The following is a 27,983-nucleotide window of genomic DNA, read 5'->3' as shown; positions in this document are numbered from 1 at the left end:
AGATATTTCATGCAAATAACAACCAGAAAATAGCAGGAGTGGCTATACTAATATCCAACAAGTTAGACTTCAAATGTAAAACAGTTAAAAGAGACAAAGAAGGTCACTATATACTAATAAAAGGAACAATTAACAAGAAGACATAACAATCATAAATATTTATGCACCGAACCAGAATGCCCCAAAATACGTGAGGAATACACTGCAAACACTGAAAAGGGAAATAGACACAAATACCATAATAGTTGGAGACTTCAATTCCCCACTCTCATCAATGGACAGAACATCTAGACAGAGGATCAATAAAGAAATAGAGAATCTGAATATTACTATAAAGGAGCTAGACTTAACAGACATTTATAGGACATTACATCCCACAACAGCAGGATACACCTTTTTCTCAAGTGCTCATGGATCATTCTCAAAGATAGACCATATGCTGGGTCACAAAGCAAGTCTTAAAAAATTTAAAAAGATTGAAATCATACACAACACTTTCTCGGATCATAAAGGAATGAAGTTGGAAATCAATAATAGGCGGAATGCCAGAAAATTCACAAATACCTGGAGGCTCAACAACACACTCTTAAACAACGAGTGGGTCAAAGAAGAAATTGCAAGAGAAATTAGTAAATACCTCGAGGCAAATGAAAATGAAAACACAACATATCAAAACTTATGGGATGCAGCAAAGGCAGTGCTAAGAGGGAAATTTATTGCCCTAAATGCCTATATCAGAAAAGAAGAAAAGGCAAAAATGCAGGAATTAACTGTTCAATTGGAAGAACTGGAGAAAGAACAGCAAACTAATCCCAAAGCAAGCAAAAGGAAAGAAATAACAAAGATCAGAGCAGAAATAAATGAAATTGAAAATATGAAAACAGTAGAGAAAATCAATAAGACCAGAAGTTGGTTCTATGAGAAAATCAATAAGATTGATGGGCCCCTATCAAGATTGACAAAAAGAAGAAGAGAGAGGATGCAAATAAATAAGATCAGAAATGGAAGAGGAGACATAACTACTGACCTCACAGAAATAAAGGAGGTAATAACAGGATACTATGAACAACTTTACGCTAATAAATACAACAATTTAGAGGAAATGGACGGATTCCTGGAAAGACATGAACAACCAACTTTGACTCAAGAAGACATAGATGACCTCAACAAACCAATCACAAGTAAAGAAATTGAATTAGTCATTCAAAAGCTTCCTAAAAAGAAAAGTCCAGGACCAGATGGCTTCACATGTGAATTCTACCAAACGTTCCAGAAAGAATTAGTACCAATTCTCCTCAAACTCTTCAAAAAAATCGAAGTGGAGGGAAAACTGCCTAATTCATTCTATGAAGCCAACATCACCCTCATACCAAAACCAGGCAAAGATATTACAAAAAAAGAAAACTACAGACCAATCTCTCTAATGAATACAGATGCAAAAATCCTCAATAAAATTCTAGCAAATCGTATCCAACAACACATTAAAAGAATTATACATCATGACCAAGTAGGATTCATCCCAGGTATGCAAGGATGGTTCAACATAAGAAAATCAATTAATGTAATACACCATATCAACAAATCAAAGCAGAAAAATCACATGTCATCTCAATTGATGCAGAGAAGGCATTCGACAAGATTCAACATCCTTTCCTGTTGAAAACACTTCAAAAGATAGGAATACAATGGAACTTCCTTAAAATGATAGAGGGAATATATGAAAAACCCACAGGTAATATCACCCTCAATGGGGAAAAATTGAAAACTTTCCCCCTAAGATCAGGAACAAGACAAGGATGTCCACTATCACCACTATTATTCAACATTGTGTTGGAGGTTCTAGCCAGAGCAATTAGACAAGAAAAAGAAATACAAGGCATCAAAATTGGAAAGGAAGAAGTAAACCTATCACTGTTTGCAGACGATATGATACTATACGTCGAAAACCCGGAAAAATCCACAACAAAACTACTAGAGCTAATAAATGAGTACAGCAAAGTAGCAGGTTACAAGATCAACATTCAAAAATCTGTAGCATTTCTATACACTAGTAATGAACAAGCTGAGGGGGAAATCAAGAAACGAATCCCATTTACAATTGCAACTAAAAGAATAAAATACCTAGGAATAATTCTAACTAAAGAGACAAAAAACCTATATAAAGAAAACTACAAAAAACTGCTAAAAGAAATCACAGAAGACCTAAATAGATGGAAGGGCATACCGTGTTCATGGATTGGAAGACTAAATATAGTTAAGATGTCAATCCTACCTAAATTGATCTACAGATTCAATGCAATACCAATCAAAATCCCAACAACTTATTTTTCAGAAATAGAAAAACCAATAAGCAAATTTATCTGGAAGGGCAGGGTGCCCCGAATTGCTAAAAACATCTTGAGGAAAAAAAACGAAGCTGGAGGTCTCGCGCTGCCTGACTTTAAGGCATATTATGAAGCCACAGTGGTCAAAACAGCATGGTATTGGCATAAAGATAGATATATCGACCAATGGAATCGAATAGAGTGCTCAGATATAGACCCTCTCATCTATGGACATTTGATCTTTGATAAGGCAGTCAAGCCAACTCACCTGGGACAGAGCAGTCTCTTCAATAAATGGTGCCTAGAGAACTGGATATCCATATGCAAAAGAATGAAAGAAGACCCGTATCTCACACCCTATACAAAAGTTAACTCAAAATGGATCAAAGATCTAAACATTAGGTCTAAGACCATAAAACAGTTAGAGGAAAATGTTGGGAGATATCTTATGGATCTTACAACTGGAGGCGGTTTTACGGACCTTAAACCTAAAGCAAGAACACTCAAGAAGGAAATAAATAAATGGGAACTCCTCAAAATTAAACACTTTTGTGCATCAAAGAACTTCATCAAGAAAGTAGAAAGACAGCCTTCACAATGGGAGACAATATTTGGAAATGACATATCAGATAAAGGTCTAGTATCCAGAATTTATAAAGAGATTGTTCATCTCAACAACAAAAAGACAGCCAACCCAATTACAAAATGGGAAAAAGACTTGAACAGACACCTATCAGAAGAGGAAATACAAATGGCCAAAAGGCACATGAAGAGATGCTCAATGTCCCTGGCCATTAGAGAAATGCAAATCAAAACCACAATGAGATATCATCTCACACCCACCAGAATGGCCATTATCAACAAAACAGAAAATGACAAGTGCTGGAGAGGATGTGGAGAAAGAGGCACACTTATCCACTGTTGGTGGGAATGTCAAATGGTGCAACCACTGTGGAAGGTAGTTTGGCGGTTCCTCAAAAAGCTGAATATAGAATTGCCATACGACCCAGCAATACCATTGCTGGGAATCTACTCAAAGGACTTAAGGGCAAAGACACAAACGGACATTTGCACACCAATGTTTATAGCAGCGTTATTTACAATTGCAAAGAGATGGAAACAGCCGAAATCTCCATCAACAGAAGAGTGGCTAAACAAACTGTGGTATATACATACGATGGAATACTATGCAGCTTTAAGACAGGATAAACTTATGAAGCATGTAATAACATGGATGGACCTAGAGAACATTATGCTGAGTGAGTCTAGCCAAAAACTAAAGGACAAATACTGTATGGTCCCACTGATGTGAACAGACATTCGAGAATAAATTTGGAATATGTCCTTGATAACAGAGTCCAGCAGGAGGTAGAAACAGGGTAAGATAATGGCCAATTGGAGTTGAAGGGATACAGACGGTATAACAGGACTAGATACAAAAACTCAAAAATGGACAGCACAATAATACCTAATTGTAAAGTAATCATGTTAAAACACTGAATGAAGCTGCATCTGAGCTATAGGTTTTTGTTTTGTTTTGTTTTGTTTTGTTTTGATTTTACTGTTATTACTTTTATTTTTTTTTCTATATTAACATTCTATATCTTTTTCGGTTATGTTGCTAGTTCTTCTAAACCAATGCATATGTACTAAGAAATGATGATCATGCATCTATGTGATGATGTTAAGAATTAATGATTGCATATGTAGAATGGTATGATCTCTAAATGTTGGGTTAATTTCTTTTTTTCCGTTAATTAAAAAAATAAAAATAAAAAAGAGAAGGGATAATTGGAGCTGAAGGGATACAGACTGTACAACGGGACTGGATATAAAAACTCAGAAATGGACAGCACAATACTACCCAATTGTAATGCAATTATGTTAAAACACTGAATGAAGCTGCATGTGAGGTATAGGTTTTTTGTTTTTGCTTTTTTTTTTTCTTTCTATTATTGTTTTAATTCTTATTCTGTTGTCTTTTTATTTCTTTTTCTAAATCGATGCAAATGTACTAAGGAATGATGAATATGCAACTATGTGATGTTATTAAGAATTACTGATTGTACATGTAGATTGGAATGATTTCTAATTGTTTTGTTAATTCTTTTTTTAATTAATAAAAAAATAAATAAATAAATAAATAAATAAAAAATGTAGCCATGTAACAGTTTTACAATGCAATCTTATACACAGCTACTTTTTAAACACATCCAAGAACTTAATACCAAATACCTTTTCCCCGAATAAAGTGGTGCCAATTTTATATATGTACAGTGTATACAGCTCATACCTTTATTAGTATCAGGTATACTATAAAAGATTTTAAAGTCAAAAATTTAAAAATTAATATCAGGTACACTATGAAAAATTTTTAAGCCAAAACAAAAACCAAAAGCATAAGAGAAAGTAAAGTACTTTAATGCTACAGATTTAAAAGAGGTAACCATCACTCCTGAAACAAAGTATACTCTCCATCAGAACAACAATCCCCTGTACTTTTTTTTTTTTTTGTATGCAGGTGGAGTCACATTTCATTATTTTTCCATGTGAGTATCCCATTATTGCAGTACCATTTGTTGAATTTTTGTTTCTTTGCTTTTGCATGCTTGATTATTTTTTGGGAAATGCATGGGCTGGAAATCAAACCCTGGTCTCCCGCATGGCAGGTGAGAATTCTACCACTGAACTACTCTTGCACCTACCCCTGTACTTTCATTCTCTAAAAAAAATTTTTCAACAGTTAAGCAAAAATTAGTCTAAAAGATACGATTTAATTCCTTTTACATGCATAGCCTTATAGAAAACCTCAAAGCCATTCTTAAAGAGAATCTAAGAAGTGATGAGCTATAATTGGCACTGGACTACTATGCATACAGAACACTTGCCATTTAGGACTCCTCTTTCCTTGCTGTAAATTGAAGACTGGATAAACTTTTTTGACATATTCTTCTAACTGGTCTCCCTGGATCCTGGAGAGTCTGGTCTCAACAAAGTAGCCAGAGATAAACATATATGACCTGACCATATTGCTCCAGCCACACTGGCATCTTTGCTGCTCTATGAAGTGGCAGGAATGGTCTGGCCTTGAGCCTTTACACTTAGGTTCCCTCTGCCTGAACCACTGCTCTTCCCCAGAATCCATGTAATTTTCCTGCCTACCTCCTGCAGGCTCACAATCAGATGCTAGTATCAGATGGCCTTCCCTGAACAGCTACATAAAATATTAACTCCTCTCCTTCGGTCCTGTCTCTAGCCCATTTACTGATTTTATTTTTCTCCACAGCACTGACCACCATACAATACACTGCATTTTACTTGATTGATTGCTTTCTGCCTATCTCTCTATACTAGAATGGAGACTCCATCTTTAAATTGTCTCTTGCAGTACTGCCAATTATTTGACAATTATTCTGGACAGTGGCTGACACTATTACATATTGGTCAAGTAAATGACTGCATCCAAGTATACGGAAAGTCAGGGCAATTGCTGACATAAGCGAGAACAATAATGCAGAAGGGCTTGAAGTATCCATTTAATCCTAACGGTATTAATTCTGATTTTAAAATAGCCTCCTATAATATTTAAGCTTTCATGTTATTTTAAAAAATAAGTAGAAGTTTAACTAAAAGGGAAACATTCTGATTCAGATCCATTTTAGGGTAAACTCCAACTGACCACTACCTATAGTGCGGCAATTTACAAAAGTTCTAGATTTCATATATTTCAAAGAACTATAAACTGTCCCTCTATTACTAAAGCATCCACCATTGTGGACTTCGCTTCATCAATTTCTTATTCTACTTCTCTTTGTCTTTACTTGCGTACTGATACTCCAGCAGCAAGACCCACATGGACAATGATGAGCTACATCATTGCTGCCATGCTGCCAGCTGACGTTCAAAATCCCACAGAAAGTTATGAAAGCTTTCCAATAATCAGAAACAAGTTATTTTTCTAAATATTTGCATTCCATTCCTCTGGGTTGCCTTCTGGGACCATCCCCCCTCCCTTTCTGGATGCCCTAGAAAGGAGAGAGAGAAGAAAGAGTGGAGAAAAGAAAGCACAAGAAGAGCAAGGAACATGAGAAGAACAATAGACTCAAGTTCTCTAAATCCCAAGAGATGACTTCAAACATATTAGTTTTTGATTAGTCAAATCCATAATACACAAAGACTGTATTTTCCATGCTCTGTACGTACACGTTAGCAGTCACTTGTTAAAGTATACCACACAGCAGTGCCTGTGTAGTGAAGAGTTCTGGGCTTGTCTTCTCTGGTGTCTGGGCACTGATTACTTTGTCTCCATGTTAGTTCATTACACTCAGTCTCTGCACCCTGTGGTGTCAGATGGATTGTGAATAACCTCTCAAGCCATGCCCTAGCAGAAATCTGGTGTTTCACTGCTAAAACTAGGTACAAGTGAGTCTGTCCTCATCCACAAATGCTCAACATTCAAGGAGAGAAAACAATAATGGAGAATTATCATTAAAATTAAGATTATCAAAAAGTTAAAATTTTTGTTTTGCATTTTTCTTACATTGTTGGCACGTGCCACTATTTATGACCTCTTCAGCATTAAACAGACTATAAAATAAACATCACTGTCAAGCATTACTCAACCCTCACAAAACCCAAAACAGATTATCATTATTTTTACTTTATAGATTACAGTTTAAAGAAATTAGATAACCTGGATAAGACCACAAAATAAATAATGGGGTCTAGCTTTGAAACCATCAGCTCTCTGATTCCAAAGTTTGGTCTCTTACCCATTACTCTACAATTTAATAAATGATTCACTAAAATATTAAAACAGATTTAAGCACAGGTGTTTTTTTGACTGGATCTGTGTTCATGACTGATTTTTGTAATGCTTATGTGAAATGTGAGTATCTTTTTCTACTTTTTTTACTAGAAAAAGTCTTAGTTCTTAGTATCTCTGTGAGCACAGCACCCAATGGAAATGGAACCCCTGATCTAAATTTCAAAAAGATCTCCAGTTAGTTTTCCAGCACTCTTAATTACATGATGGAAAACGCCTAAGGCCAGTTCACAACCTAATAAAACAGCATGGGTCTGTTTACTAGTGACCTCTTGAGCGGAGAGAAGACACAAGATTCCTTTTCTGAAAGTTTGAACAAAGTTGAATCAATGGATGATGGTAGGTACAGGAGCAGAGTAGGCTGCAATTCATCAGCTCTTTGAGTCAGTGCTTTGTTTCTTTTCTTCAATTAAGTTTCCCTTAGAGGCCTTTTCAGGTTACTTTGAAGGCCAACTTAGAAGGTTAAAATGAGACACTGTGTCCCTGCCACTGCCCATCTAAGAGGTAAGGACACAGACACGGGTCTACTTCCTGCTCGGCAGAGCCAGGACCAACCCCTGAAGCGTCTTTAGAGACCAGGAGGTCTCTAATCACGGGCTCTAATCACGGGCTAAAGGCGCGAGGGCTGCGGGCAGCAGTCGCTTTCTGGAACCCACCTGGCCACACCCCCGCTCTGCCAGCCTCCTAGGCTCCGCGGCTGTACGAACTCTACCAGGGGAGAAGGGCTCTCCATTCCTTCCCTCGAGACCCGAAGGCCAAGGAAGCCGAAGCTAGGGCGCGGCAGCCAGGGCCGGGTCGAGGGCACTCACCGTCGTTTTCGTCGCTGTGCCGCCGTCGCGACATGCCGCACGTCGGTGCGCTTCCGAGGCGAGACGCCGGGCAGGAGGTGCGGTAGGAACCGTCGGACACTCAGCCGGCGCGACCACAGCAGGCAGGCGCGCGGATCCGCCGGCGCGCAGGCGCACTCGCTGGCGACGGCTCCCGGAAGCGCAAGGATGAAGGTCGGCCGGGTGGGCTAGCAGACTCGGCTGCAGGAGGGCCGCAGGTGTCTGCACGGCACGCAACAGCCCCCTCTTCTGCTCGACTTTCCTTCGCCTCGCGGCTGCTTTCTTCTCCTGCCTTTCGCTCTCTGTCCTTCCGGGGCCACGCAGAAAGCGCAGCTGCTTCATTCAGGTACAGCTCGCCGGCTGCGAGCGGCCTGGGGCGGGGCAGGAATGGACGGGAGGCGGAGGTCTGGGCGGGACGCTCTTTCCCCAGCCCTGGATCCTCTCGGTGGTTTTCCCGGCGGCCCTTGCGCTAACGGCCACTGAGATTTCCGTGGCCAAGTTACGTCGTGAGCGTTTTTCCCTACGTCAACTCGCGGCTGGGGCTGTAAGGCTTGAAGGCCGTGAGCAGCGACAATTGCTAAGCGGAGACTGTTCAGTGAGCCCATACCTCGGCAAGGCTCCGGACTGGCGGGTATGTGCTCGACGTACTACCGCTTCCCGGTTTTCGCCTACGCGGGAAGCTGTGCGGAGAGGTTGGGTCAGGCTACGCGGGGTTGCCCGGGCGGAAGGCGGGCCCCACGTGCCGCCCACTGTGATAGGGGAGGCCCGCCTGCTCGGAGCACCTCGGTTGTTGTACGTTTCGCCTCCGCGCGTTAGAAGGAGCTTGTTGGCCGTTTTAGTAATTCGTTTTCAGTACTTGTGGGTTGTCAAGAGAAACTAAGTCACCATTATATTCAGAACTTGCAGATTTTTTTTAAAGAAACTGCTGGAGCAGAGAGATCTCAAACTGGAGGAGTGAGTCTCCAATGAGAGCAGGCCACAGCGACTTATAGAAACGATTAGGGAATTTCAAATGGAAAGTTAAGATTGGTTGACGGCTAAGTTTTTCATTACATAGGGTCTTACAAAGCAGAGAACAGATAGCCATTGGTTAGTATAATGTATTTGTCCATTTTTAATAGGCTGTCCTTACTGGTCCGAGATCAGCTTATCATCAGGTGTCGCAAAAATTGCAACTTTATCGGGAGTGCTATTTCCTCAGAGACCTGTACTTGAATCCGTGTCATTTTTCGGCAAGGTGATCGCTACCGGTAACTCCCAAGGCAGTCGGCTTTTAAAAATCTCATTTCGCAGCATATACTTATATATGAACACCTCCGGCCTTGGTGAGCCCCCACCTGTTTATCTGTCTCTCCTTGGTCATTTGAAATTTCACTCTCCCTACCCATTTCAGTAAATGGCACCGTCCATCTTGTTGCCCAATCCAAACATCTAGGTAGGAGTCATTCTTGAGCCCTCTTTCCTTCACTTCCTGCATAGCAATTATCCATAAACCCCACTGGTTCTACTTCCAAAGGAGATCCAGAATTGGTGCACTCCTCACTACTGCTGGCTTTTTAATCCGAGCAAGTGTCCTCTCTCACCCTAATAAGTGTAGTAACTTGATTGGCCTACTTGATTCCTTGCTTTCTTAAAATTCTACACAGCAGCCAGAAGGTTCTTAAGATGAGAATCAGACGGTGGTGATCGTTTGTCTAAAACCCACAATGACTTCTGTGGAGGACTCTGTACTGTGGCCTTCCTGTTCTACCTGCTCATCACTGCTCCATCCACTTTGTCTTCTTGTTCCTCCAGTAAATCAAGCTTGTTCTCTCTGTAGGAGTTTATATTCCCTCTTTCCCTTGCCTGAATGTTTCTTTTATTTTTATTGTAAACAACAAGCAAACATACAAACATTCTTGACATGGTTACAATCATTGGCTCACAGTATCATCTTTCGTGTGTTCATCACCATGATCATTTTTTTGAACATTTGCATCTCTCCAGCAAAAGAAATAAAAAAGAAAAACTCATACATGCTGTACCCCTTCCCCTCCCTCTCACTGACCACTAGTATTTCATTCTATTCAATTTATTTTAACTTTTGTTCCCCCTATTATTTGTATATATCTTACCATATTTTTTACTCATCTGTCCATACTGTAGATACAAGGAGCATACCTGAATGTTTCTGATCCCAGATCTTTGCTTGGCTGGCTCCTTGTCATTTAGGGCTCAGCTGAAACATCAGGTCCTTAGGTCTTCCCTAGATACCTAATTAAATTAGCTGGCCCTGCCACTAGGTCATTCATAGCTATTTTATTTCACTCAGACATTCATTCAACAAATACTGTATTTATTATTTAGCACTAGTTATGTGCTAGGTACTGTTCTAATTCTTGAGGATGCAGCAGTGAACAAAGGAAAAATCTGATATTGTCATGCCCTGTTCAGGAATGGGCAAAGGGATCAGTGCAATCAGAGAAGAGAGCAAAGAGAAGTATGGATCAGAAAGGTAGTGAGAGCATGGTAAGGACTTTGGATTTTTATCTGAGAAAGTTGAGAAGTCTTTGGGGGGGTGATCTGACATTATTAAAAAATAAGTCTGTGTATTATTAAAAAATATACTTTGGCTCCTACATAAGAAAGGCAGTCAGGCTATTGCAGTGATTCAGGCAAGACCTGGTGGTGGCTTGAGCTGGGGTGGAAGTAAAGATGGTGAGAAGTTGTTTGACCTGCTTGTATTTCCAGAGCAGAGCTCAGGAAATATGCCAAAGTTGTTGCCTGATGTATTAGTTTGTTAAAGCTGCCAGAATGGATTATACCAGAAATGCAATGGCTTTTAAAAAGGGAAGTTATTATGTGTTTACAGTTCTGAGACTGTGAAAAAGTCCAAATTAAAGCGCCAACAAGAGGTTACTTTTATTCAAGAAATGTTGATGCCATCTGGAACACCTCTGTCAGCTGGGAAGGCACGTGGCTGGCATCTGCTGGTCCCTTGCTCCTGGGCTCTATTGCTTTCAGCCTGTTCCTTTGGGAGTTCCTCACTTGGTTTTTGTGGGCCTTCACTTAGCTCCTCTGGGACACAATTCTGGGTTCTGGCTTGCTTAGCATCTCATGGGAAGGCACATGGTGATGTCTGCTGGGCCCTGTATCTGCAAATGTCTGGGTCTTTTGGTTCTGTCAGCTCTGAAGCAACTATTCTCCAAGCATCTACATCAGTTCTATGCTTTCTCAAAAATGTTTCCTCTTTTAAAGGACTCCAGTGAACTAATCAAGACCCACCCAAAATGGGTGGAGCCATATTTCCATCTAACCTAAAGGCCACACCCACAGTTGGCCACCCCACACCTCCATGGAGATAATCTAATCAAAAGAGTTTCTGCCCTACAATATTGAATCTGTGTTAAAGGACATTGCTTTTCTGGGGTATACAACACTTTTAAGAAAGCACACCTAAGGAACAGGAAGAATGATTTATATATTTAGTTTTACTGAGGCAAGGAATACCAGAGAAGAATAGGTTTGGTTCCAGGGAGAGTACCTTAATAAGAGTTTGGTTCTGAACAGTTGTGTCTGAAAAGGCTATTAGACATCCAGTTGAAGCTATCCAGGAGAAGAGTCAGCTACATGAATTTGGAATTCAAGGGAGAAGTCCTAGTTGGAGATAGAAATTTAGAGTAATTTACTGTATAGTGTTCTAAACAATTTTTGGTTCCTTTATAGTTGTTTCCCCTTTTTTCTTTCTTTATTGAAAATTTTAGGTATTTACAAAAGTAGAAAACTTACACAATGAACCTTTATGTGCTCATTATCAAGCTTCAATAATCATCAGCTCATTAAGGCCAAGCCGGTTTCACCTATGTTCCCACCCAGCCCCCGACCTGCATCATTTTAAAGCAAATAGAGTTTAAAGCTTTCAGACTAGATTAATTCACCCAGGGAGTGAGTGTGAATAGAGCAGTTCAGCACGTAGAGGTTGGGACCATGAGGAGGATCCAGCAGAAGCATGTGGTTTTTACATGTTTGCTTATTTGTTTCCTTATTTGATGTTTCTCTCTCTTTACTAGAATAGAAGTTCCAGGGGCACAGGGGCATGGACTGTTCCAGTCAGAGCTGCCTCTTCAGCACTGTTCTTATGTCAGGCACACAATCGTGCCTCTGCAAGTAATAGTTAAAAGTATAGCTATAATTAGACTAAAGCAAGAGCTGAACGAGGATTTAGAGCAAGAGGGGGCAGGGGCAGCCCTTAAGGAGTGGTGGGAAAGGCATGTGCAAAGCATGGCTTCTGTGTGGGACTAGGTGAGGTCCAGGTGGCCAAAGCAGAGTGCCTGGCCTGAGATGACTAAGAGATGGGGCACTGGCTGATGGAGACGAATGTGTGAAAGAAGTGACATGTGAGCTAAATCTTGTTAAAGGTGTTTAGCATTTGGATAGGGAGAGAGGAGAGAAGTGAGTGTAAAGGAACAAAAAGGTGTAAGGAATCAAAGCTGGAGTGAACATGGCATCTGAGTGGGATGGTGGAGAGGCCAGGTTAAGCAGCAGGTCCTTTATGAAGCAGGTTGGAAAAGAAACCAGTGCCTGAAGTGGGGTCAGATGGTGCTGTTCTCTGTTTGACTGTTACCCCCTGAATGCCTCATAGGTCAGCTGCAACAAAATAATATGTTTGCTATACCTAGAACAGTCCCTGACACATAGTGGGCCTACTCTCAATATTTGTTGAATTAATTTTAATTTTAAAACGATATAAGCACTTTCTCTGCATGTACAGAAAATAGCTCTGGACTGTGGAAGAAGTATGCTGAATGAGGTTGTTTGATTTTTTTCATCTACCTGTAAGGTCTGCAGGTTTGGGTAGAGTAAGACTTGCTCTTTTCAGTGGAACTTTGTGTGATAGGCATTTGAGAGGAAGAAATGAAGTGCTAAAGAAGGTGATGTTTCTTTCTTCTCCCAGTCTCGGCTCATTTTTCAAATACAGACAAAATTTGGGTTTATTAAATTGTGTTTTGTTGCCTTACTGCCATAACAAAGTTCATTTTGAGCCCCACAAGGATGCCACTTAACTGATGTGAATGCATTTTATGTGATGCAAGTAATATCTTGATTTGTGAATATTAGGAACAGAGGTCCTTTATGAGAAAAGTGGTTGTGTGTGTGTGTGTGTATGTGTGTATCTTAGTCTCCATAAGTCCCTCCCAGCGTTCTTTTTTTTATGCTTTGCAGTTTCATGTATTTAAAAAATTCATTCTAATATCTTTCAGTCATTCTTCCATGCTTTGACGCCATCCTAAAGAACTGCATTAACAAAGGCAGTTTATGGAAATGGCATTTATATGGAAAACAATCTAAGTTTTGTTTGTTTATATTCTATATCTCCAAAGTAGCTGTTCTAGTTTGCTAGCTGCCAGAATGCAATATACCAGGAATGGAATGGCTTTTAAAAGGTGAATTTAATAAGTTGCTAGTTTACAGTTCTAAGGCCAAGAAAATGTCCCAATTAAACAAGTCTGTTGAAGTGTCCAATCTAAGGCATCCAGGGAAAGATACCTTGGTTCAAGAAGGCCAGTGAAGTTCAGGGTTTCTCTCTCAAGCAGAAGAGCACATGGTGACACAGTCACAGTTTCTCTCTTGGCTGGAAAGGCACATGATGAACATGGTCAGGGTTCCTCTCTCATCTGGAAGGACACATGGCAAATACGGTGTCATCAGCTAACTTTTTCTCCTGGCTTCTTGTTTCATGAAGCTCCCCGGGAGGCATTTTCCTTCTTCCTCTCCAAAGGTCACTGGCTGGTGGACTCTGCTTCTCGTGGCTGAGTTGTTCTGCTCTGCTTTCTCTGAATCACTCTCATTCTCCAAAATGTTTCCTCTTTTATAGGACTTCAGAAACTAATCAAGACCCACCCAAATGGGTGGAGACATGTCGTCACCTAATCCAGTTTAACAACCACTCTTGATTAAATCACATCTCCAGGGAGATGATCTGATTACAGTTTCAAACATATATACAGTATTGAATAGGGATTATTCTGCCTTTATGAAATGGGATTTTGATTAAAACATGGCTTTTCTAGGGTCCATACATCCTTGAAAACCAGCACAGTAGCTAATCACTAAATGCTAAAAAAAAAAAAGAGTTTTTTTTTTATTTTGATAGAATATGTACAAGTGATGCACATTAATGCAAAGTTTGTGATTCTAAGCAAATCAGACGTTAAAGTTCCCCTAGAAGCAAACAGGCACAGAAGATATAATACTTACCCAGAAAGTGGCAAGAGAAGCTTCCAGTCAGGAAGTCTGAATCCCGGTACCCATTACTTCCACCCTCCTTCCTGTCCAAGGCCCAGTCAGTCTTTTTAAACTGAGAACTCTTTACATACATACAGTCCGTACATAGTGTCCAATCAGTGGCTCACAATATTATCACACAGTTGTGTATTCATTGCTGTGATCATTTTTAGAACATTTGCATCTCTCCAGAAAAAGAAAAAAAAACCTCATACATCCCATGTCCTTTACCCCTCCATTTCATTGACCACTAGTATTTTAGTCTATCCAGTTTTTTACCCTTTATCCCCACCATTATTTATTTATTTTTTAACCTTATTTTTTTTATCTATCTGGATTACCCTAGATTAAAGGAGCATCAGACACAAGGTTTTCACAATCCAACAGTCACACTGTAAAAACTGTGTAGTTATACAGTTAGTCTTCAAGAATCAAGGCTACTGAAACACAGCTTAACAGATTCAGGTCCTTCCCTCCAGCCACTCCAATACACCATCAACTAAAAAAGTATAATTGTATAATGCATAAGAATAACCTCCAGGATAACATATCGATTCTGTTTGAAATCTCTCAGCCACTGCAACATTATTTTGTCTCATTTCTCTCTTCCCCCAATTGGGTAAGAAGGCTTTCTCAATTCCGTGATGCTGGGTTCTGACTCATCCAGGAGTTCTGTCCCACATTGCCAGGGAAATTTACACCCCTGGGAGTTATGTTCCACATAGTGGGGAGGGCAGTGAGTTTACCTACTGAGTTGGCTTAGCCACATCTAAACAACAAAAGAAATTTTCTGGGGGTGACTCTTAGGCATAATTATACATTGACTTAGCCTGTCCTTTGCAGGAATAAGTTTCCCAGGGCAAACCCCAAGATCAAGGGCTCAGCCTACTGAATTGCTTATCCCCACCTCCCAGCATTCTTAGCCTCTTTAGGGGAACACACACTACTTCTCATTTGCTTTCACCCAGTTGAAGTACCCAAGAGGCAAAGTTGTGAATTGACAGGATTTGTCTCCAGTCTCTCCCACCTTCCCTTTGCTTCCTCAATGATGACTTCTCTCCATTCCCTCTTGCAGGCTCCTCTGCATGTAATCCCACTTTATTCAGAGGTAATCCATCTTTGCCACTACCTAAGTTTCCTTTGGTTTTTTCCTTTGGTTGCTCAAGCAAGCACCATGAAATGTCTTGTTAAACAATGGGAATTTGTTAGCTTACTGTTTGGAAGCTAAAAGAAGGTCCAAATCAAGGTGTCTTCAAGGCTATGCTTTCTTCCCAGAGACTTGCAGTCTTGGACTGGCTGCCAGTAATCCTTGGTCTTGGACTTCTCTATCACGTGGTAATGGACATGGTGGCCTCTCCTGGCCTCTCGGCTCTCTCTGGGTTTTGTGAATTTCAGCTTCTTACTTCCTGTGGTTTTTTCTCCCTGGCTTTCTCTCCATCTATCTGAATTTCATTCAGTTTATAAAGGACTCCAGTGATAGGATTAAGATCCATCCTTAAGAGTGAGGTGGACCACATCTTAACTGAGGTGACTTCATCAAAAAGCCCTACTTAAAATGGTTTCACACTCACAGGAATGGACTAAATTTAAGAACATCTTTTCTTAGGGTCCATATAGCTTCAAACCACCACAACCTCCTTGGAGGTTGTCTTCAGGTGACACATTTTGCCAGTTCACTTAGTGTCATAAAATAAGCATGTATTAAGCTGTGAGGCAGGAATTTGGGCAGGGAGTAGCAGGGACAGCTTATCTCTGCTTCCCAACGCCAGGGGCCTTGGCCCAAAGTCCAGAGGCTAGAACCATTGGAACGTTCTTTCACTCAGATGCCTTGGTTGCTGCTGACTGTCAGCTGGAGGCCTCAGGTCCCTGCACCTGGCACTCTCCATGTGCTTTTCCTGTGTGGGCTATTGGGGATACTCAAAGCATTGGGATGGGGGGGGGGGGGTCTGTCCTGAGCGAACATCCCCAACAGAGAAGGGGGTGGGTGGGAGGTATCCTTTTCATGACCCAGCCTTGGCTCAGGGCATTGCTGCTGCCACATTTGATCAGTAGGAGCAGTTCTAAGCCTGCCTAGGTTTGAGGAGGGGAAGTTAGACCAGGAATACTGCCAGGGCCATTTGGGAAACACAATCTGCTAATTTTTAGAATGTCAATTATTTAAGAATAATTTTTTTTATTTTTTTAAATAAAAAATAAAAAACATTATATTGAATTAAAATATTGGTAATATTACTACCCCCTGAACCCTAGTTTGTGCCAGATCCTTTACATATTCCCCTTCCAGTCCTTGCTACACCCCTGGAAGGTAGAGGCTGTCAACCCGTTTTATAGATTAAGGGATTCAAATGCTGATAAGTTAGTTTGCCCGAGTTCATGTAGTTGCAACTAGCTGTGCTTTCCCTGCTGCTTCACGGGGTCTGTTAGTGCTTGTTGCCTTTCATATTTGCTTTATAAGGAAAGAATGAAGTATGTTGCTTGTATTGTCCCCATTTTGAAAGATTTGACCACGATAGCAATTTTGATGTTTATTCTGGCTCATTAAAATAGGGCTCTTTTAGTAGTTATTTCTCCTAGAGAAGGGAATTTGTACAGCTCAAAAATTAGGGGACAGGGTGCATGGGTGATTCAGTGGTAGAATGCTTACCTTCCATGTGGGAGAACTAAGTTTGATTCCCAGATTGCACCCAAAAAAGGGGGGGACAGAAAAGAATAGGAGTTCATAACTAAACACACTAGCACAGACTTTGGTTGATTTTGGTTCAACCTAGTGTGTTTCTGGTATTATTTACCCTAAATATTTGCTTGGCTTGGCCTTTAATTTGGGATTCTTCTCAAGTGCTTCTGCTTCAGAGAGGCTTTTCCTACCCTCTGTTTAAAGCGCTGCTCAATTGTTCTCTCTTTGCCTACCCTGCTTATTTATCTTCATAGCCCTTTTTGTCGCCTGACATTTTATTATCAGTTTATTCATTTTGTTTACCCTCTGTCTCTCTTCACTGGAATAGAAGCAACAAGAAGGCAGAGACTTTTTCTGTTACATTCACTGCTCTAGCCCCCACATCTAGAACAGTGCCTAGTACAAAGTAGGGGGTTATTGAGTCGTCGAGCAAATGAAATGGATAGCTTGGGCTGGTGGGCACATGATCTGTTCGTGATTGTCAACTTCTGGAAGTCATCAGAGACTTAGATGTGGTTGTTTCTTCCTTGCTTACATCCTAGGAGGTGGCCTATGGAAAAAGGATCTCTGCTCCACTAGTGCACCCAAGCCAGATGCCTTCTTCCACTTCACCAGGCCAAGGAGATGGCCTTGAAACCTGTGCTTTAAGATTGGCAGACCTGGATTTAAGGGACACAACTTATATCAATCCCAGTAGCAGCCTCAAAGCAGAGTTAGATGCCCATACAAAGAAGAAATATGCATTTGCAAAGAAAAAGGTAAAAGTGCTGTTGATATTTCCTGCTCATATATGTCGTCTGCCATGTGAGTTGATATGCAGGTACATGCAGCTCATCAAGGTGCTCCCCTGGGAGGTGGAGGGCCAGTGACAGTATATAGACCACAGCCATGTTCATGGTGAGGCCATTCGGGGCATTAGGCAGTGATGTTAATTCAGTGCCCGGCAAAGGAAAGCCATAGGCAAGGAGCAGCCCAGGGACAGGAATTTGAGTCTTTGAGGAGGGAAGATTGGGATGGATGGCCTGGGTTCCTTTGAGGAATCCCAAGGTTCCTGGTCAAAAGAATAACACATAGTCACAGGGCAGCTGCTGACTTGTGTGGCTGCCAGACTTGAGACTGTTCCTGACCCCTGCTGGGTCCACTGCTTGGGAGAAGTGCAGTGGGGGTTGGGTTTAAGGGGGTGTTGATGCTGCTCTTGGTGCCATTTAACCTCTTTTCAGAGACCATTGATGGAAACTCCACCTCTTAACAGTGGAGAATCTGAGGCTCAAAGGAAGGAAATCATTTGAATGAGAAAATTGATGTAGTTTTTTTTACCAGACTGGGCTCACTGACTGATGTACATAACAACAATCTATGACACTGGGATTTTAAAGAGAAAGAGCTTTCATTGCTAAGATCAAAGCAAGGAGAACAGGAGGCTTATGGGCCTCAGATCTGTCTCCCCGAATTTGAGTAACCCTGAAAGTCTTGTAGTATTCAAAGACCGGCTGGTTTAGGATAATGAATATAATGGCTCCAGATGACCAAGTTGGAGTTAGTCTAATTATTGAGCATGTGCAGTTTGATTATGTGCTTAGTTACAGAATATATGTAAGAAAATGGCCTTAACATGATCGTGGGTGTGATTTTTGGTATTATAATGAGGTATAGGTCACCTACAGGTTAAGGTCTAACCTACTGCACGTCAGGTAGGCCAATTCTGGTTAGAACTGACTTTGTCTATTAAGATAGCCTGGGAATTGGGGTTGATTAGTTTTGAGCTGACTCAAGTTCCTTCATTAATAAACAGTAAGAGCCTGTCTATGTGATCACAACTTCAGACGTGTAAAACAAGATAAGGGGGTACAAGTGGAAGTCACGAGATATCGTGAGGCTTTACAGTTATAAAGTAAAGATTATATAGCTACCCAATAAAACATCATCATCAGAGATCAAGGCATCAGGTTACAGTTCGGTGAGTTTCACTTGTTTCAGATATTTTGGGCTACACTACAATATCCTAGAAGGTAAGAAAGCATCTGTATAATGATTCAGTAATTATAGTCTATACCTCTTGATTGTAGTCTCTCCGCAAAGCTTGCTTTTATTGACTCTGTGTCAATGAAGAGTAAACATCTCTGCTTGTAACTTCCTATCCACCACCCCTCTACCCTCATCTCACACAGATTCCCTTGAGTACAAAACCCAAAGAATACTAAAAGGTTTTTAAAAAATATTACTTGGCAATAATTTCTAACTTAAGAAACGTTTCAAGAATTGTACAGAGAACCCTCTCTCCCCTTTGCCCAGAGACTCCATTCATGTTTCCCTAGTTGTCCCAAATATGAATTTCATCGACCCAGTCTAGGGTTACATATTACATTTAGTTATGTCCCTTTAGTATTGTTCATTCTGGAGTACCTTTTCAGTTTTTCCCTGAAATCACCACCATGACATTTTTGAAGATTACAAGTGAGTTATTTTATAGAATTTCCCTCTGTTTAATTTTGACTCATATTTCTAATGATTAGATTGAGTTTGTGCTTTTATTAGCCAGACTGTCCGGGAGAAAACACTGTCTGCCTCTTGCTGTGCTCATCTGGTTGCATTCTATCTAGTGGTTCACAGTGGTCATTTGTCTCATTACTGGGACTGTTAATTTGGTTATTTGATTAAGGATGTGTTTGTCAGATTTCTCCATTATAAAGTTATTTTTTTCTCTTATAATTAATATTTGGGGGAAGGGGTATACTTTGAAACTGTGTTAAGTATCCTCTTCCTCATCTAACTTTCACTTTTTGGTTTTAGACCCATTAAAGTTTCATCACTGAATTATTACCATAATGGTTGTTAAATGGTGATTTTCTAATTCCCTCATTCTTTTTACATTTATTATTTGGCACTCTGTTGTAAGGAAGAACTTACAAATAGATCCCTATCAGTATGCACTCAAGGATTTCCATTTTATTCAATGAATTATAATCTGTTACTATCACTACTTGTTTTAATATGTAAATCATCTCAGATTTGACTGGGAGTCCATTCAAGCTAGTTTTTTTGTCCTTTTTGTTTGTTTGGTTTTTAGCTTTTTATTTGGGTTAATTTCAAACTTACCAGACAGTTGCAAAAAAAGACCCTCAAACTTATAGGACAGTCGACAAACTCATAGAGAACTTCCAACATCCTCATCCCTCAGATACCAAGATCCAGCAATTTTAACATTTTGTCATCTTTGCTGTATCTATCATTCTGCTGTCCATCTGCCCATCTATATATGTTTTTCTGTTTATCTATTTTTTAAACATTTAAGAGTAGTTGTGTACCTAAAGCTCCTTGAGCACATACCTCCCTGTATATTTCCTAAGGACAAGGGTATTATGTAACCATCTTAAGTGTACTTATCAAGTTCAAGAACTTTGACATTGCTGTAAAGCTTACAGTCTGTATTCTAAGTTTTTCATATCTCCAATAATGACTTTTTGGGCCTTTTTTCTCTACTGTTGGACTTAGTCCAGGGTCATGGATTGCATCTAATTGAGAATTTGTGTTTTTGACTTGCTTCATTATTCTTTGAGCATTTCTGTTTCTGACTCAACAGGATGTTCCAGGTTCATCTTGAGTTTTCCCTACCCCATCCCTGGAATTGAACATTTGTGGTTTCTTTCTAAGGAGAATTGTCAAAAACCGAGACTTGGGGTCTAGGTGTGCTTATTACTCCCAGGGTGCTGCTCCTCCCAGGCCCCCAGTGGACCGATCTAGGGAATATAATGTATGTCGATACTGACTTTTATATTTGTTTAAATAAACCATGAGTTCATATATTATCTTCAGTTCCTTCTAACATCTCAAGTTTGATTCTGACTTTCCCCCTTTCCATATTTATAACTCTCCTTTGTTGGTGAAAATCTGGCTCCCATTATTCCCAGGGTATTTATTTATTTGCTTATTGCCCCTGAATGTAATCCTCCCCACCCCTTCACCACCACCCCCCAAAGGCCTGCCATCCTCACACAGGCCTCACCCACCTCTGAGCTGCCCTCCTGCCTCTGGCTTTCCTCCCTCAGGCAGACCCCACGTGGGCCCTAACTGCTGTTGGGTCTGCTCACCGAACCCTAAACGACCATTGCCAGGCCATGGCCTGCTCTCTTGGCCTACTGGCATTTTGATAAAGGAAGGGGAACAGAGGAAGGAAAGAAGGAAATTCAGGTTTTATGTAGTGTTTCTTTAAGGGCTGTGAATGTATAAGGCCTCAGTTGAAAATGAGGCTTTGGATGCATTGGCCTTATGAGTCTATGTAGGCTAATAATCCTGTAATTATTGATGCATACTGATGGACAATTTAAATAGCCTGTGAAATGCCCAGCTTGTTACTTGTTAGAGTGATTTCCTTCTGAGTACCAGCTTTTAGAGGACAGAATATGAAGTTGAAAGTTTAATAGAGAGAAGCACTTAAGTTGACATATGCTGACATCTCCTTTTCTTTTGCCTATCCTAGAATATTAATCACTTTTTAGACGACTAAAAAATGTCCTCTGGTGTGATTTCAAGCTACCCCAGCCTCACTGCTTTAGCCCAAGGCTTGTAGCCCAGACAGAGTTGTGCAGAGACTTGAGAAAGGCCCACCAGCCTGCTTCTAGGGCACCCACTTTTGCATACTTTACAGGAGTCTTCAGATCTGTTTTAAAAAAATTGTTTAATTATATAAATAGCACCCCTCCCCCAAATTAAGCCAGGAGAGAACCTTGAGAGGCTGATAATATTATCACATTTAATCCATATTTATGCATCAAAAACCACAAATAGTAAAGTTGAAAGACAGACTACAAACTGAAAAAAATATTTGTAATAACTATGATCAATAAGAGGTTACAGAAGCCACTTGCAAATCAGTAAGAAGATCAGTGCAACAAGAGAAAAATAGGTAAAAGACATCAACTGGCAAGTCAGAAAAGAACAGATAGATAAAATAAGAAAAAATAATCAACCCTACTCCTAATTAAAGACATGCAAATAAAAACAGGGTAGCATTTTTTGTTCTATTTGAGCCAACATTTAAAATTGACAATAAAAAATTAAAACTAATATTGATAAGACTCAGTGAGGCTGTAGATAATTGTACCCTCATGCATTGTTGGTGAGAGTTTAAATTGGTGCAGTTTTACTGGAAGACAGTCACTGTTTATCACACTTTAAAATATCATGCCTTTTGACCCAACAGAATAAATAAAAATAATAAAAAATTAAACCCCTGTGGACTGAGACTTCCGTTAGCCTTAAACCTAAAATAACAGTGACAGTACTTCAAATGTCATTTGCAGGCGTTTGCCCTTTTCGTCAAAACCAGGGAAGTTCCAGCACCTCCTGTTGAATGTAAAGAAAAATGGTGGAGGTGCTGTCAGCATCTATTCAAGGACCAAACGGGCATCCATAGACATGTGGCAACACAGCATGCCGATGAAGTTTGTCACCAGACTGCTTCCATTTTAAAGCAGCTAGCTGTGACTCGGCGCCCTTCAAAGAGTCTTAAGTCTGCAGACCCGAAGAACCTCCCAGAAGATTCTCTCATACATAACCATGAAGTGTCAGCTTGGCTCCCTGACATAAGCTCCTTTTGCCCTGATGAACTGAAAAGGTAAGACTTTCGTTCTGTATTTTTGATTTGCTTTCTTTAAGGGCCTTTCCAGCCACATGAGATACCAAGATTAACCTGCAAAAATGGCTAAAATGAGCAAGACCGACTCCACCAAATGTGACCAAGGAGGTGGAATGGTGGGGGCTCTTGGCCATTGCTCATGAGAATATGAAATGGTACAACTGCTTCGGAAAAGTGTTTGACAGTTTCTTTTAAAGTTAAGCATGCATCTTTCCCATGAGCCGCTCCTGGGCTAATCTCGGGATAAGAAACAGATGTCCTCAGAAAGCTTTATACAGGAATGTTCATAGATCTTTATTCATAAAACCAAAAACTGGATACAAGTGCAATTGTCCATTGACGGAAGGAAGATTGGCTGTGCTGTAGTCACAAGATACTGCTGATATATAGGGATCTGTGTGGATGAATTGTAGAATCACATGCCGAGTAAAAAGTCAGAAGAGTACATATTTTCTGATTCTATTTACATGGAGTTCTAGAATAGGCAGAACTAATCTGTGATGATAGAAAGTAGAACAGGGGTTGCTTCTGGCAGGGGCTTTGACTGGGACTTTTTGAGGTGGTGGAAACACTCTGGATTTTGTTGGGGCATGGATTACACAGAATTAGTCAAACTATACATTTAGGATCTGTGTGTTTCACTTGTAAATTATACTGCAGTTAAAATTTTAAAAAGTAAATGCAGTAGATAAAACTGAATCCCCACTCCCCCAAAAGCCCTTCTCTTTTAGGTCCCATCTTCTGTTTAAAGTCACATGACTTCAGATATCTGTACCCAGATAGATGCATCCTCATCAGAGTTTATTGGGGAATGCAGTGTTCCACAGGGTGAATTTTTCAGATGGCAGGTAAATGCTGTTTGCCTTTTAGAGCTCCTCAACTTTCTTTCATTTAACCTTTTTTTTTCCTTAATTGAAGTCTTTTAAACCAATTATACTTTTCTCTAGTTTCCTAACAGTATAATGGATGTAATTGGGCTTTTATTGGCTTAATGGCATTGTGATGAACATAGGAAGGATTCTGAGGTGTAAAAGTTTGTCTTTTTACTAATAAGCGTCCAGCTGTTACTATTCTGCCTTTCCTATCACCCGTTGCTACACCCTGACGCTCTGTACTAGTTATCTTTTGCTGTGTAACTCATTAACCCTGAATTTAGCAGCTTAAAACAGCAGGCATTATTTCACAGTTCCTGGGGGCCAGGGATCCAGATGTGGCTTTTCTAGGTAGTCAGGGTTTCTCACGAGGCTGCTGCCCTTGCAGGGCTGGACTAGAGCCGGAGAATCTGCTGTCAAGCTCATGCGTGGTTGGTGGGAGGTCTCAGTTTCTCACATGATGATCAGAGGCTTCCACTCTTCTCCATCACTGTTGAGTGTCATCAACAGACAGCCTCCTCCAGAGTGCATGACAAGAGACAGAGATACCAAGACAGACAGAAGCCCAGACGTTCTTAACCTAATCCCAGAATTGTCCTAACTTCACTTTTCCAAGTGCTATTGGTCAAACACACCAGCCCTAGTTCAGTGTAGGATGGCGGGAATCAGGGGAGGTACCCCAAAATGTAAGCACCATGGGACATGGCTTAGTTACCATACCCCAGAGGTGCTGCTTCGCAGTGTTTATGGCCAGGCAGCTCTGACTCTGCTCTCCACCATACTTGTCTCTTCTTACTCATGCAAGATTACTCTCTAGGCCTAAGCTAAGGCACACACACACACACACACACACTCATGCACATACACATAGAACTCTTGCCCATTCTGTCTTCTCTTAATTGCTCAAGATTTCTCTGTAGGCCTAAACTAAGCCACATACAAACACATACACATACACAGTAAAAAACCATAACCTATATAGTAGCATAAACACAGGCTTGCTGTGTTCATAGGCATTCTTGGAAGATATCTAACATATTTGGGATCTCAATTTCTTTGGGAGAGGTAAAGATCAGAAAATTGTTCTTTTCAAAGAGAAGTGGGAGAGCTTAGGGACATGTTAGTGATCCTGTACCCTGGATTATATCAAAGCTTGTAAAAGATTACCAGTAACCATCAAAGTATATTCCAAGAGAACCCTAATTATCCTCTAACTAGAATTTGGGTGTGAAAATCATAATCTTTTTCCTCTTTGCAGAAAAAAAATTAATGGAGATATATCTTTTAAATTAGTATGTTCTCCTTTAAATTTTTTTATTTTATTGAAATAATTTCACATTTACAAAAAAGTTGCATGTACAGTTGTACAAAGAACTTTTTTTCCTGAACCATATGATAAAAGTTCCTGTAAATACTTAGTATGTATTTCCTACAAACAAGGGTGTTCTCCTACATAATAACTATAGTATAACCATCAAAATCAGGAAATTAACGTTGTTGCATTATTACCTTTTAAGTTTTGCCAGATGTCCCAGTAAGTTCCTTTTTAGCGGAAGGATCTAGCATAGAATCCTACATTGCCTTTAGTTGTCATATATTTTTAGTTTCTCATTCTTAACTTTCATGACTTGACACTTTTTAATATTACAGGCCAGTTATTTTGTAGAATATCCCTTAGTTTGCTTTGTCTGATATTTCTTTGTGATTAGATTGGAGTTATACGTCTTTGGCAAGAATATTACAAAATTCACCTCATCACTTCCCCATTCCACCTGCCCAAATGAGCTGAAATAAGAACTGTGACTCAGAATTTCTTCTTACATTTTTCCACAAGACAGAATGCATGTTAAAAGAAAAGGAAAATTTCTGATTTTCCACTAGTAAGATTCTTCTGAGTTCTAATGACAATAACAGAATGCCATTTTTATCATGGCATTCTGCAGAAAATTCCACAGCTTTCCAGAGCTTCAGCCCTGAAACACGTTTGATACCCACTAGGTAGCAAGGACATTGTGTCATCCTCATGGAGGACCTCTGGACTGAGCTTGGCTCCCAGGGATGCATAACAGTATCCCTGTCTGACCAGTTGCTTAGTAGAAAGGAAGAGGATTTGTATTACCAACTGCGTTTTTTTTAGCTGAATGTGTTTTAGGAAGGATGTTAATTTTTATAACTGAGTCACAGGATTAGGAATTTAGATCCTGCCTTTGAAAAACTCACCAAATCATATTATAGAATTCCAGACAGATTTCTGATGTTAAGCAATTCCCGAACTATTTGGTGACAGAAAATAATCCACTTTTTTTTATGTTTTGTCACTCATCCTCATTGCTAGATTCCCCTCGTTCATCGGGAAGAAGAGAAGAAAGAGAATTGAGCTTGGACTCAGACTGGAGCTTGTCACTACAATTCTTTGTACCTTCATTTCCTTACCTTTGAAATTGGCATGACCATGGCTTGTCTGCCAACCTCACAGGAATGTGGGAGAATCATAGAATATGATGGCATTAAGAGCTCTTGTGCTCTCCAGAGAGGGCCTCTTCGATGGGCCCTATAAGGAGTTGGCTTTTTAGTTTGAGAAACAAAGAGGGACATGTGAAACAATTAACAGATAATACAAGACAGACTATATGATTATCACTTAAATCACAGGGTATGGATAATCATTTGTTACAGAAATTCAGAGAAAGGAAAGTGGATGTCGTGGGGCTAGAAGGCGTCGTGGGGCTAGAAGGCATCGTGGAGGAGACCAGGCCCTGGAGTATGATGCTGATTTGGATGAAAGAATCGCAGATTCCAGAGCCAGATAGGACCTTAATTATCATCTACTGTGGCATTCCCTAAAATACTCTGTCGGGAACACTAGTTCTGGAGGTTGCTAACAGGTATTGAAAAGGGTTCCCAGGGATGCATGTCAGTATCCCTGTCTGTACTCAGGATAAGTAAGCTTGGGAAAGACTGGGTCAAATAGTTCTTAACTGTAAGACTTCTTGGAGTCTTCGCAGAAAAGGGCTTTTACTGTGGCCTTCAAGAGGAAGATAGTGTCTGCAGGGTTTCTCAAACACGTTAGAAGAGCTTCAAGACAACCTCTTTTAGTTCTCCAGTTTTACAAGATGAGCAAATTATGGCTCCGAGATGCTAAAAGACCAACCCGGTTTCCATGACTAGTTAGTTTAAGACAACTTGGTGTGGGAGACAGGGTGTGGGCTGGAGGGTCAGAAGACTGGTGTTCAAGTTCTGAGGCACCTTGTAGCTGTGTCACCTAATATGAATGGGCCTCAGTTTCCTCAACTATAAAATTGGGCTGATAAGAGAGAGTCTTGTGGGTAAGAGAGAGCCATGAAAAAATGAAAGTGAAACTTTTTTTGTGGGTGAGAGATTCAAAACAGGCTGCCTTGTGTTAGAGGGTAAACTAAAACTGACTGAAATTTCTGGCTTTCTGGGTAAAATGGGATCATTGATACCTGTCTCCTGGATCTGAGGATGAAATGAAGAAAGTCAGCTTGTTTTTTGTAAAGTAAGAAGTTCAGTGCAGATCTAGTTTCCTTCAGAGCCAGTACAGACAGGAGCTGCTGTGCATTTTAGGAGAGCAGCAGCAGCAAAGGCAGCTGTGAATGGCTTCCCCTGGCTTCCACTCTGTGTGCCTCTCTCCTGAAGGATCTGTGGCTTCCTTGGGCCAGTGACTCCGGTGTTCCCTCCCTCTGGCTTTCTTTCTTTTTAAAAAAAATACTTTTATTGAAATATCTTCACATATCATACAGCCCATCCAAAGTAGACAATCAGTGGCTCACAATATCATCACATAGTTGTGTGTTCATCACCATGCTCACTTTTAGAACATTTCATCATTCTAGAAGAAGAAAAATGAAAAACCGACGCATCCCATCTGCCCCTTACCCCTCCCTCTCATTGACCACTAGTATTGCAATCTACCCAAAGTTTTTTTACTCCTTATTCACCCTCCGTTATTTATTTATTTTTTGTTCTTATTTTTTTACTCATCTGTCCATATTCTGGATAAAGGGAGCATCAGCCACAAGGTTTTCATAATCACATAATCACATTGTAAAAGCTATGTAGTTATACAATTGTCTTTAAGAATCAGGGCTACTGGAATATAGTTAACAGTTTCAGTTATTTTTCTCTAGTCATTCCAATACACCATAAACTAAAAAAGGGATATTTTTATAATGCATAAGAATAATCTCCAGGATAATGTTTTGATTCTGTTTGAAATCTCTCAGCCACTGAAACTTTTGTCTCATTTCTCTCCTCCCCCTTTTGGTCAAGAAGGCTTTCACAATCTCGTGATGCCAGGTCCTGGCTCATCCCTGGGAGTCATGTCCCATGTTGCCAGGGAGAGTTATACCCCTGGGAGTTATGCCCCACCTGTGGGGGGAGGGCAGTGAGTTCACCTGCCAAGTTGACTTAGAGTGAGAGGCCACATCTGAGTAACAAGTTTTCTGGGGGTGACTCTTAAGGCATAATTATAACTTTTACTTTGCAGGGATAAGTTTTATAGGGCCAAATCCCAATATCGAGGACTCAGCCTTATTAAATGG

General features: G+C 40.3%; 2 protein-coding genes across 5 annotated transcripts in view; one reads left to right on the top strand and one right to left on the bottom strand.

Annotated features, from left to right (window-relative positions):
- The window catches only part of NCBP1 (nuclear cap binding protein subunit 1), a 62,027-nt gene extending 53,611 nt beyond the window's left edge, over nt 1-8,416 (bottom strand). The window contains exon 1 of the mRNA XM_077139939.1: nt 7,959-8,416. Coding sequence (XP_076996054.1) covers nt 7,959-7,992 — 34 coding nt within the window. The 5' untranslated portion in view covers nt 7,993-8,416. The remainder of the gene's footprint in view (nt 1-7,958) is intronic.
- Nucleotides 8,131-27,983, top strand: part of TSTD2 (thiosulfate sulfurtransferase like domain containing 2) — a 39,545-nt gene continuing 19,692 nt past the window's right edge. The window contains exons 1-4 of one of the 4 annotated variants that reach the window (XM_077139968.1): nt 8,131-8,607; nt 9,098-9,301; nt 17,457-17,672; nt 22,215-22,528. In XM_077139968.1, coding sequence (XP_076996083.1) covers nt 17,508-17,672; nt 22,215-22,528 — 479 coding nt within the window. In that variant the 5' untranslated portion in view covers nt 8,131-8,607; nt 9,098-9,301; nt 17,457-17,507. The remainder of the gene's footprint in view (nt 8,608-9,097; nt 9,302-17,456; nt 17,673-22,214; nt 22,529-27,983) is intronic. The other 3 variants (XM_077139976.1, XM_077139964.1, XM_077139983.1) reach the window with 3 other exon arrangements.

The sequence above is a fragment of the Tamandua tetradactyla genome, chromosome 2 (genome assembly GCF_023851605.1).
Source record: "Tamandua tetradactyla isolate mTamTet1 chromosome 2, mTamTet1.pri, whole genome shotgun sequence".
Classification (NCBI taxonomy): Eukaryota; Metazoa; Chordata; class Mammalia; order Pilosa; family Myrmecophagidae; genus Tamandua; species Tamandua tetradactyla.
The sequence above is the reverse complement of the archived record's forward strand: the minus strand, read 5'-3'. Positions and strand labels throughout refer to the sequence as shown.